The sequence below is a fragment of the Xiphophorus hellerii genome, chromosome 11 (assembly GCF_003331165.1).
Source record: "Xiphophorus hellerii strain 12219 chromosome 11, Xiphophorus_hellerii-4.1, whole genome shotgun sequence".
Lineage (NCBI taxonomy): Eukaryota > Metazoa > Chordata > Actinopteri > Cyprinodontiformes > Poeciliidae > Xiphophorus > Xiphophorus hellerii.
Genome location: NC_045682.1, coordinates 10,724,643 through 10,737,399, shown reverse-complemented (window position 1 = coordinate 10,737,399; position 12,757 = coordinate 10,724,643). Strand labels below are relative to the sequence as shown.

The 12,757-nt window shown below is 37.8% G+C and overlaps 1 protein-coding gene across 6 annotated transcripts in view; it reads left to right on the top strand.

Moving 5' to 3' along the window:
* Positions 1 to 12,757, top strand: part of nrxn2a (neurexin 2a) — a 166,119-nt gene that overhangs the window by 73,716 nt on the left and 79,646 nt on the right. For 4 of the 6 annotated variants that reach the window (XM_032576023.1, XM_032576024.1, XM_032576019.1 and 1 more), the window contains 3 exons: positions 642 to 1,025; positions 1,874 to 2,077; positions 7,362 to 7,388. In XM_032576023.1, coding sequence (XP_032431914.1) covers positions 642 to 1,025; positions 1,874 to 2,077; positions 7,362 to 7,388 — 615 coding nt within the window. The remainder of the gene's footprint in view (positions 1 to 641; positions 1,026 to 1,873; positions 2,078 to 7,361; positions 7,389 to 12,757) is intronic. The other 2 variants (XM_032576025.1, XM_032576021.1) reach the window with 1 other exon arrangement.

Sequence of the window (12,757 nt, the reverse complement as noted above, 5' to 3'; positions counted from 1 at the left end):
CATTATAACTTTAAATTTTGTGAGCACCTTCTTCTATATGTTTTCACATTTCTTTTCTCTTCCATATAGAGATTGTCCCAAATGAGCTATGGAGCTCTGCAGCTCCTCCAGTGTTACCATAAGCCCCTTGCTGCTTCTTTTTATTTGTGCTGAGTTAAAATCATAAACAGGTGGACAGTGTTTAATAATTTGGTGACTTCTAACATTCTGTCTACACTGAATTTCACTGAGGAAAAACAGAGTAATTTGTAAAAAATGAAATAAATAAAACCATGTATCCTTTTCTTTTCACTTCACAACTATCTGGACCTTAGTGTTGCTCAATTACATGGAAACAATTTACACATAAGACTAAGCTCAAGAGCACTGAATACGCTTATGAGTCACTGTTATACAGTGAGCAAAATGTGGATATCTAATTTGAACCTTCATTCAAATTTTAAGCTCTTAAACACTGAGCAATGTCTTCATGTGGATCCTTCAAAATTAGCGAGTTGGTTCCCATTACCCCAGCCTTATACTTTGTTTATTCATATCACTCAGCACCACCCACACCCAGCTGCTGTTTCCTTTTTCTTTTCCAAAGCATCAAAACCCTTCTACGAGTTCAAATTGGTTCAGTGTTAATGTCCACCCCACAGGCTTCATCTCAGTGAACAGCCAGAGCATCCCCTTCACCGCCAACGAGGGCAGTGAGATCCTTGACCTGGATGGAGACATGTATCTGGGAGGTTTACCCGAAGATCGGCAAGCCCTCATTCTGCCCCCTGAGGTGTGGACAGCCTCCCTCAGCCTCGGCTTCGTGGGCTGCGTGAGGGACCTGTTCATCGATGGACAGAGCCGCAACCTGTGGAGGCTGGCCGAGGTGCAGAGCGCCGTGGGTGTCAGCAGTTTCTGCACCAGGGAGACTCATCTGAGGTGCTCCAGAGACACGTGCGCCAATGGCGGACACTGCAGAGAGGGCTGGAATCGGCATATTTGCGACTGCGGCGGCACAGGCTACGTGGGCCCCAGCTGTGAGAAGGGTAAGAGTCTCTGGAAGGGATGGTGGTGGTGCTGCATGGAGGGGACAAGTGATTTTAAAATGCTGCAGGGATGCTTTTAGCACACTTTGGGTTGTATTTTATTTATTAGGCGAGGTGTAAAAAGTGACTGCACAGACAGGAATAATGTAGATACAGAGAAAATTTATCATCTGACCTAATATCCCAGGCCTCCACAGAAATTTAATTTGCGGTTGCAAGGGGATCATTCTTTAGATTCTCATATGTATTTAAATGAGATCCGTGAACTCACCTCCAAATATTGTTTTATGTCTTGAAAGCAGTTTGGTGAAAATTACAGCACAATGGAAAAACAATAATGTTTTATTTAAGGCCTTCTAAAGTAAATAGCAGTATTTTCCCACAGTCGAGTAGTTCATTAATGAATTGTCTGTGTTGTGTGGGTGCGTGTGTGTTGTGCGTTTCATTAGGGACGCACTGGTGCTTGGGCAGAGTCATTCACCCTGAATCGCTTTGCATTATCCATGCAGATGGTTTTCTCACGGAGAGGCCAAATTACGCAGATCCATTGGCAGTTAATAATATGACGGATGTATGAAAATCCCTCCTGTATTGCATTGGGATGGGAATAAATCCTTCGGAAATTTAATCGCCGCCGCATTTCTCACCCCCTGCCTTCATCTGCTCCAGGCTTTTTCTGCCATCTGGTGCGGCTGATGAAAACTGCAGTCTAAAACTTTATCATTCTGTCCCCAAGATTGTCTCAACAGGGGGTTCAGGTTTTTTTTTCATAAATGCTGTTTATTTTTTTATTTAGTGTTTATTGATTTCAGTGTCCATTAAGACACTCCTGTTCCCTAATTGCACAGAGGCCACAGCAGTGAGCTATGATGGCAGCATGTATCTGAAGGTGGTGCTGCCGAGGACGCTGCACACAGAGGCCGAGGACGTGTCCCTGCGGTTCATGTCCCAGAGGGCCTTTGGTTTGCTGATGGCCACCACATCTCAGCAGTCAGCGGACACCTTACGCGTGGAGCTGGACGGAGGCAGAGTCAAACTCACTGTCAACCTGGGTAAAGCTGCTGCAGCAAATTTAAGCAGATCATTCCACCTGACTTATTCGGACGTGTCACCTAGACAAATGAAATTTGTTTAGTTAGACTTTCTTCCATTCACATCTTCATGCACAATAACTACAGTTGTCTAAAAAGACAAACACATCTCCCGTCTGTCTGTTGGAGCTTGAAATCGTTTTAATGTTGAATTTGACCAAAAATCTGAACTACTGAAGTAGAAAACTCTTGCTATGATCATTCACACCTAACATTAAAAGTTTTATTTTGAAACTCTTGAGGCGTTTAGTTATGTAGCAAAAGTTGTGCTACATAACTTATGTCATTTTTAGCAACTTATGGGTTAAGTCACTAAATATCTTAACCCATAAAAAGGTGCAGCCATATGGAGCAAGTATTGTTGTTTTTACTGCATGAATTTATTTACAATAAAAAAAATGTTTTTGCTTGAAAAGGGACTCTAGATTCAGTAGAGATGGTTCATTTGAATGTATTTAATGTGAATAATAAATGTAGGTATGCAGATTAACAAAATTGCGCATAACGGGGTATAATCTGCACCCCTAAGTGAAGGTGAGACAGACAGTGCTATTCATACACTTTTGGAGTGATTTTGGTAGGCCACTCTGCAATTGTCCTATGACTTTTCCATTTCAGATAAAGACTCTCACTGTGTTTGCTGAAGTCCCAAAGTCTCAGACTTGAATGTCTTTAGATTGGAGCTTCAAGTGTTACTTTTTATGATCCATTTTGTCTCCTTGATGTTGATTCGATTCCTTGATTCAACAGTTCAAACAGTAATCAGGAATGGGTGTGAAAACTTACTAGGAATGGTTTAAATATAGTCAATTTATGGTTTAACATTTGAATATAATTTTGAAAAAAATAATTTTGCAAACCCACAAAATATATAATTGTCCATGCTGATTTTGAGCGCAAAATTAGCAATGACAATATGACAAGATCAGTGACGTGCGGTGAGGTTCATAGCTGGTGAGGCACTGACTTAATCATAATCAGATTTACAAATATAGACACCCTGCATGTTATTGTTTACATATGGAAATTTCGCGCATGCGGACAAGCTGGAGGGCACGAAGACTATTCTTTTATATGCCATGCAGAGCTGCGCTGCCGCAGTAGAATAAATCCGTTAACTCAATTAAACTTGGACATGTAGACATTATTAATTTCGTGCTGTGCTCCACAGCAAAGGGAAAACCCGTTTAAGTACAACTCAAAACCACGTCTTTCTCGCTCTCCGTATCAGCGCAGCTACGGTCAGACTCTTTACCATAGCAACTGACAACAACGCCACAAAAAACAAACACTGAAATATTTCCCACACAGAGAGCAGAACATTCAGTCTGTTGCAGTAGCATGGTTTTAGGCTTCATGTTTATTTTGTGATTATTAATAAGTGGTTGCTGTGGTAAGAGGAGGAAACTATAAATATATCGCTGCACTTTACTGTATGGCTAGCTCCATGGCTTGCTCGCTGTTACTGTCTCTTACTCTGCAGTTGTGGAGTCACAATGTCTGGGATCATGAGCGCCCCCTGCCATGAGGCAAGAGAACTGCCTGCCTCACCTCGAATCTGTTCTCTGCCGTTTCTGATCGCTCCTTAGCACACGAAACACATTATACACACAGTTGGTGACAAAAAACACTGTACATTATATACATAAGCTAAATTATGGAAAATTAGTTCATACATTAAATGTTTTTAACCATTTTATTGGCGACGTTCAGACAGGAGGAACTTGCTCCCATAGAATGGCAGCCAGTGCAGTTAGCCAGAGCTTGCGCAATCCCAGGTGAGGCTCAACTCGCTGCTGCCTCACAGGCATTTGAATGCTGAAATGCGAAAATTCAGCGATTTTAAAGAGAGAAAAAAATCAAAAGCTAAATGAAAAATAAATACTTTGTAGTACAGACCACAGGGTAAAAATAGCAATTAAAATTATTTTATCATTATTTTTCCATGATGACAGTTGAGGCTCTGCCTCACTTGCCTCCCCTGACCGCATGCCACTGGACAAGATGTTGGAGCCAGAGTTAGTATGCATATTCTTGTAGTCAATTCACTTCATTTAAAATCACCCTGACCCTCTGTATATTGTCCTAATTTCATTACGAGAGTCATTGTTATATATAAAAAAGAAAGTACAGGGAGTGGCTTTGACATTTGATAAAAATCAGTGTTTCCATGGTAGCCTGGTCAAATTAAGCAGTGCAGATCAGTTATTCAGATTTCCTCGGTGGAAAAGCAAATCAATTACACTCGTGCGTGTTTAAGGAAATACTGTGGAAATTTTAACCTTTATTGAAAAGGTTTTGGCACAGAAAGACAAACTGAGAGATTGCCATCTGGAACCATTTAAGCTTCAGTCGTGTGGTAGGCAACATTATATAACAGAAAATGTGTCATGTTTAATGAGTTTAAAGTAGAGGCACTCTACCAGGCAGACAAGTACCAGGAATAAGCAGAGTAAAAGGTTATATTTATAAAGGCAACAAGAAACTTGCATATAATGCACAAGGGAAACAGGATGTGGAGCGTGGGCAGCATAATGCAGGGAACGATGCAAATAATAGTGAAAACCAGTGAGCTTATGCTTGGGAAAGGATGGAGAATGATATAGGGACTTGTTAAACAAAGAAAGAGGAAGTTTCTGATGAGCTGTTGATGCAAACCAAACAGGCAGACTGAGGGAAAGTGACTATTCCATTGGTAAAATTTAATTTAAGTATTAAATTAAAAAATTTAAATATTGACTTTAATTAAAGTGCAAAATATAATGCTTCCACCATCTTAGTCAAACAAAACCTTTTCCAATGAGCTTATTTGTACTTCAATAAAGCCCAACAGAACAAGGGATGCTGCGCCTTTTTAAACAACTGTACATGTGCATGTTTCGTCTGCCTCTTTATTTCTCTCTAGCTATACCTGTCTCCCTGTCTCTCTCCTCTCAGTTCATCCTGGGGTCGGGTCCCACCCGACTGTCTCGGCTCTATCAGCCCTTCAATGGCTTGTCTGCAGTTCAAGGAGAGGGCAGTCAGAGACCTGATCCATCATTACGCTGAAATATCACCACTTAAACTCCTCACACTGTAGATGGACCCATTGTCGTTCCTTCCCCTCACATTTGCTGGCTTGTCCAGTTTAGAGTCACTTCACTGAGCAGGAAGCGCCAGTGATGGACACACACACAGACACAGAGACTCAAAGAAACACATACACACGCCAGCATCAGAAAACTCTCAGGTCTCTGGGTGTCTGTTTCCACTGCTCTGTGATGGTTGACAGCTTGAGAGCACTCCGCCGCCACCTGATTTACACCAGTCTATTGTCGTACATTTCTTCAGGTTGTCTAAATTTTCCAAACTTTAATGTGTTTTATCTGGATCAATCTATTTTTGAGTTGAAAAATGTTATTTCTTGTTAACTTGAAAGATCCAATCAGTTTTGGATGTCAATAATGCATTAGATTTGTGCTTTAATAATTTCGTAAGGTGTAAGTTTGACTGTGGCTGCAGGTTGTGCAAATCACCACTTTTCCTCCCTGTTTAACATGGTAAATAAATTGCCATTAAATCTGCAGAATGAGGCTTAATGGCAACTTCAGTTGAAATACCATACGTTCTTTGAATAAAGGTGCATCAGCCTAAACATTTAGAGAGTTAACTATCAAACCAGCAAAGCATTCATTAAAATCGCATCAGTCAGTTTGTATTACTTAATAACCAAACAGTTCTTGGGATCAAGTGTTTACTTTGTTCTTATTCTTCCCTTCATGTACTGTATACAGGGTTTCAGTACAGACTAGAGATGGAAAGGAGTGGTTTTAATTGTGCATAGTACATCATTCAGTTCTTTTAATATTCATTTTGCACATGAATTAAGAATTGCCATTCAAAAAGTCAACTGTCATAAAACTTGCATACAAACAACTAAAGTTCTGAGATCTGTACTGCAGGAGAATAATATAATATAATGTAATATAATATAATATACGAATAAACTTTCATGAAAACTCATAATGAAAAAATTGTTTTTTCAGACTGTAAGGCGCTCCTGAGTCCAAGTCGCATCGGTGAAAAAATATGTCATGAAGATAAGAAAAAACATAAGCCGCATTTATTTAGAAATCGTCAATCACGTGGGGGACCTTGACCATCATAATGATGTGACCCAGTAACATGTTGTGTTCAGTCAACAGCTTTTCAATAACATGCGGAAAATGACTTTCTGCAGCACGAAAGTCACAAATGGCTTCACTCAGCTGATGAAGTACGCATCCGAGCAGAGACGCATGCAGAGTAAATCTAGAGTGGAATGGACCAGGGCATAAAGACGTAACTGCATTGATCACAAGCTTTAGCTTGTACAATGTAAGCTAGCCTAAGATGGTTGAAGTACATGAGTATACTAAAATTTGTTTGAAGGTACAAAAGGAAGTGGGAAGAGACAAAATAGTCATTTTTGGGTAACAAACAAGGTGCACATTGGTCAAGGAGTGAAATGACCTGAAGTTTAATGAAACTGATTGTGATTCTTCACAATAAAACCGTAGACAAAAAAAATGTCACAAGCTTTGTTTTTAATTATGAACATACAATTTTACAACATAAGCTGTTTATTGCATAGTTGTTACAGATGTTAAAAAGCCAATCTGGCGTTATCTAAATAGAAAAATACATGAATAAATCTTTATCGTAAATGTTTTTTTGCTCTGCTGATATGTTTGAAGTTGTTTCATATCAGCTGCACGACATGCTCAAATTTAGCACATGTTCCATTTTCTATTTTCGTTATCTTCTTCAGACGACTTTCCTCACAGCGGTGCATGTTTGCTGATTTACCCTAGAGCACATGTCAGTAAAACTATCAGTCACGGCTTCTGAAACAATCAAACTCTGCCAAAAGCTAAGCATAAGCAGCCTTGCCAGAGCCGGTACTCATGCGGAAAACAAAGTAAAGCTGGTGCACCTTTACTTTTATGGTCAATAAAGCTCTTATTGATCCCAACTTTGATGTGCTCTGTTATGCCTCCAGCAGAGCCAGACACACAGTGAGCTTTGTCCTTTCTCTCGCTGGTTTGTTGTGAAAACTACAGGGAGGGAAGTGGCGGTTTAGACTCTCGAGGCTGTCCCCGGATGGTGGGCTCTGAAAAGCACTGAACTGTCTGCAGAATATACCTTGAAGGATGTGAAATATTCTCCTCTTTTGTGCTGTTCTTTTTTTCCTTTAATCTCACCATCTCACTCTCTCTCTCACCAGATTGTATCAGGATAGACTGTAATCTCAGTAAGTGTCTCCTATGATTATCTTTCGTTCCATGATTTAGAGAACATGCACTGTGATATATTTATATTCTTCTTTCCTTTTTTTCCCCATCATGAAACAGAACATTCGTCTTGTTTACTGTTGCTGCTGTTTCTCTGAAGTGCCATTACAGATAACAGCAAAAATGAGACCTTTATTCACTGAACAGCTGCACAGCTAAATGTAATTAGATCCCTTTGTGCTTTGCTCAGGAAACCCAACAATCTAGTTACATGTTTTCTAATTATTTTAGCTCCATAATGCAGTAATCAAATGTAGCTAAATTTGACATATACTAGTCTACTGCCACTCAGTTAATTATCTGTTTGCATTTTGCTAATTGGCTCTCATGCCAGACAAATGGGTTTAGCTTAAGAATAATTAGCAGGTTTTTTTTTTTCCTCATGAGTAAATTAGATCCAAGACTTAAAAAAAGCAGAAGTGAAGATGGCAAGTAGAGATAATCATACATTAAGGATGTTTTAATCAGGAATTGGTGTGACATTATGCAAACTAGTAAAGTGCAAGTTTGCATGATCCTACATTAGAATTGCAACAAATAGTTTGTCAGAACTGCCTTTATATGCTGCATCAAAATAAGATTAGCTGGGATAAACTAGTTTAAGACTAATAATTAAAGAATAACTGATCACATACAATGCACCAACCACAGGTACTGAGATTTGCCAGAATCTTATTTAAAAGTGTCTCGATTGTAAGCCCAGCTAATTATTGGGACTCTATTAATATATAATATATCCTAAATGTTACCCTTCAGTAAGTAATACTCAGTAAAATGAGTATCACAGCAACAACAAAAAATTTCAAGATGTCTTAATGACTCCATGAGTAGAGTTAAATATTTCCACCTAACATTCATGAGGAATTTTTATGGCATATTTCAACAAGCATTTTATTTTCCTGATAATGACTCTTAGATTAATCCTGGACTTATATTTGGCTGAATAAACGACTTAGGAATAAAAATCAATAAAAGAATGACTGTTTAAGTCTTTCAAAATCAGCAAGGCATCAAAAGAAGGCTTTCCTTTAGATCAACACAATTGATTTTCTGGAATTCAGTCCTATGAGATGTAGCAACATTTTATATCTCAGCACAGTCAAATACATGATAAAGATTGTGGTGCTCAACAGATAGCAAGAGGCAGGCAATTTAGGCTCTGCCTGAGATAGCAGCAGTGTTAGAAACAGATAAAATGTATCACCAGGAAAGCTGTGAACATGCTTTATATAGACGCTGGGAAAAGTTACTTCTGCAATGCAGGTTGTTTGCAACCTCTGTGTTTCAATAATTTCGGATTATTTTTGAATAAAATGTCTAAATGTTCCATTTCTCAGTGATTTACAGGATTAGTGTGCGTTATTATGCATTTCTTATTACATGAAATGAAAACCCTAATCACAGCAGTTTTTATTAGACTCGCAAATGCAACATTTTCAGTTCATTGAGACCTGGTCTCAGCCTGTAATCCTATTAATTTATTAGTTGGAGATGAAGCTTTAACGTCTTTGAAAGGCATATAAGGGCACATTTGCAACAGATTTATTGCACATCTGTAAGACTAATCTGCTGCCCCCTATGTTCAATTGATTGCACTTTCTTTATCTGATCAAGGTAAGTAGAGGGAATGTTTATGTATGTGTGTGAATAGTTATCTTAAAGGTATTATTTTTAAGATTTTCTGCGCCTAGTAGAAAATTGTAATAAAACAAAAAATTGTGAAATTGGCTAAAGAGAGCAGTTACCCCTCTTTCCTTTTAGTGTCTGGGTTAAAAAAAAAAGTCCCAATGTGTGCCAGCAGATGGCAATGCACTTTCACATATTGATCATAGAACATATGTGTTGTATGTGTGTAATTAAATGGCTTCCAGATATTTTTAAAAAATGATGGCCTATGCAAAAGCCTAATCGACAGATGTGACAAAAGAATGCTGAACCAAGCAGCACCAAACCTCTGAGCGAGTTAAAAATATATCTGCTCTATTAATTTCATGGAGGACATAAAAAAAAATAATAAAAATAAAATTCCAAGGTTGATAATTAAGATATTTGATGTATACTTGTGACAGAACCAGAGAATGAGCTTCTCTGCAGAGAGTGCCTGGAAACCATCCATCACTGGATGCACACAGGGAGGGTAAAAGTTGGTTTAACAAATCCTGTTACAGCGCCCTTAATTAATTCTTGTATAACCACAGAATAATGGGCCACTAGATGCTTCTGAAGTAAGATGCACCAAATTACAAAATGACTATAACACGCTTCGATTAACATGCACGTCACGCACGGCTGGGTCTCGGCGCGCTCGCAGGGATGACCTGTATAGCTGCGGCGGCACCTTTGAAGTCGTCTTTGTTTGAGAGTATTAATCAAATTCAATTTTAAGTGAGGATCAAACTGGACAAAACAGACTCCTTACATGGGCGGCTAGGGCTTGAGCTTCTGGAAGAAGAGCTTGTGAAGTGAAGGAGGTTTGAAAGGAAGCCAGATTTCAAAGAGTTTACGGTCAGATGCCCGGAAGAATATACATCACAGTCCACCATCTCAATACGTCCTGCTGAATCAGAGCTAGATCTCTGTCTTTTATAAGAATGCACTTTTATTATATTTATCATTATATTATATTTATTATTATTATATTTATTATATAGTTTATTTATAATTACTGATAGGCTATCAGTAATTATAAATGCTGACTAAGTTAGGATGTTTAAATTAGTTAAACATACTAAGTTAAACATAGGATGTTCAACTTGCAAATTTTAATTCATTTAATTTTGTTTTCTTTAAAGAACATCTCTTTAGAATCTGTTTTAAACTAATGAAGGACAAAAAAGCCATCAGGTGAATGTGTTGCAGCATCAAATTTATCGTCGAAACACAAATTTCAGGTATGGATCAGCAACTGAGGACGAATAAATTGATTTTCAGTCACAAAACAATTCTTTTGTGTGTGTTAAACCACACAATGGGGTTTCAGCCCAAATACACAGACGGACTAGGATGGCCATTGATACTATACAGTAGATACAGATGCTTTTAAATTTAAAAATCACTTGATGCACTAAGATGTGAAAGAAATATGTAAAGGACAATGTCCTCATCAAACATTTTTTATCTGAGTTCTTCACTAAATTCTTAATCACAGACAAAATAGCAAGACAACCACTGCATTTATGTAAAAGAATTAGAATCACATGAACAGTTTGATAGATAATAATTTTTGTTAATTTCCATTGTATTTCTGCTTTTTTATTTAGATAATAAATTTTCTCACATCTGGAAACACTGCAAGTTGAGCATATGTTTTTTAAAGGATCCAACACTATGCAAACAATATAGTAATACCGTAAAGTATACGTGTATTTTATGTTTCAATCAGAAAATAGTTAAAAACCAAAATTATTAATTCCTTTGGCAGATTCGGCTTAAAAGTAATTTAATGAACATGTTTCTTCTGAATAAAGGAACTTTAAAGTTTTGGAGTGGAACAGCCAGAGTCCAAACTTGAATCTGACGGAGAATCAATAGACTGAACAAAAAATTAGAGTGATGGCAAAGAGGCCTTCCAACTTTAAATATCTTTAAAAATACCAGTGGAAATTTTCAAAAAGCTAGTCAGAAACTATAAGAAGAGTTTCTGATTGCTGTAATGCCATTTTTTGCTGATTACTGCTAATTACTGAGAATGCTTTTAAAAGTTTTAAGAGAATGTTTGGAAAAGGAAAAAACAGATGTAGGTAATAGCCCGGATAATTCTGACATAGAAAGGAATCAAAACAACTAATTCAACAGTTTTAAAGATATAAATGAAATAATTAAAGCTGCAAGCATCCCCGTGCAGCTCGTTTTTAGAAAAACTTAAAATTTATACAGAGGATCATTCACCACAGAAATCTTCATTCAAAATTAGTGTCATCAGTTTACCATATTAATGTTTGCTCACATAAGTCACTAAAACTGCCTTAGATGCTCTCTGATAGTTTAAATTTGATCAGTGTGAGGAAATTTTAATGCCAAGGTGGAGTTTGTCAAAGTTCGACATGTGTAAATTGTCAAAATTCCTCAAAAATGATCTGTTAAAAATTGCCTGTGGGAGAAAGAGCCTCTTACGCCATTCTTGACTGAAATTCAAATCTTAAAGTTTCCTGCTGCAAGGCAACTGTGGTTTATATGTAAACAATAAGTAATTGTACTGAACTGTGGTGACCTTAGTGTATGCTCACTGCTCAAAACTCCACTGTTGAAGAAATAGATTGCTGAAACTCATTCAAAGCTTCCTGAAGGAAATTTGGAAAATTTAACATACATCCAAAGTAAAGTAAAGACTAGATTAGATTCAAAGGTATCTCTTTAAAAATGTTAATGCACAAACAATATTTAGAGAAGATATGTATGGCACTGCACACCGCAGTAAAACACATCATCAGTGAGGTTTGAATCTGGGACTATCACGATAGGGAGTAGTTTCTAGCATTCTACTGGCAAGCTTCATATCGAATGAAGGATCAATGGAGAAATGTACCGGGACCTTCTTAATAAGAATCTGAAGAAGAAGCGACGGTGGATTTTTCAGCAAGAGAATGATCCTGAGCACACAGCCAAGGAAACTCTCAAATGATTTCTGAGACAAAAAATAAAGCTCCTTGAAGATTAGATTTCATAGAAGAGGCCCCCAGAAGCTTTTAAGATTGGAAGACAGTAATGTGGAAGAATATCTCAAACTCAAACCTAAGAAATGCAAATGACTCTTTTTTTTTTTACACAGAAGATGACTTGAAGTTGTAATTACTCTAAAAAGCATTGAAAAAATGTCCGTGATCATGTTCCATTCCTCTTTATTACACATAATTTAATGGACCGAGTTGTCTACATTTCTCCATATGCACTCGTGTAAGTTTTGTGTCAATAACTTCGTGAGAAATATATTTTCTGAGGGAAACATTTGTTTGCTCAATGTTTATTTTCCCTGCTGTATAAACCATTACTTCCCTGGCCCAAACTTTCTAGAAGTAACATTTTTTTCTGTGTGGGTATTCGTGTATTTGGCCTTATATGTTTAGATAGCACCAAAGCTCCCCCCTGAGCAGCACAGATTAGATGAACAGCCTCCTCTACCCTTCGTCCTGCAAACTCTTATTTCATTACAGCAAATCCTGCCCGTATGTCTGATTTCATGATAGTGATCCACAAGGTAAACATTTCTGCCTTTTCAGCTCTACTTGACTCCGCACAGTGGTTTGTTTTTTGAATGCAAAGGATGCAGGATTTGATGTTATTGATCCACTCAGAGTGCATAGCCAATATTCAGTCCATGTCATGCAATGTG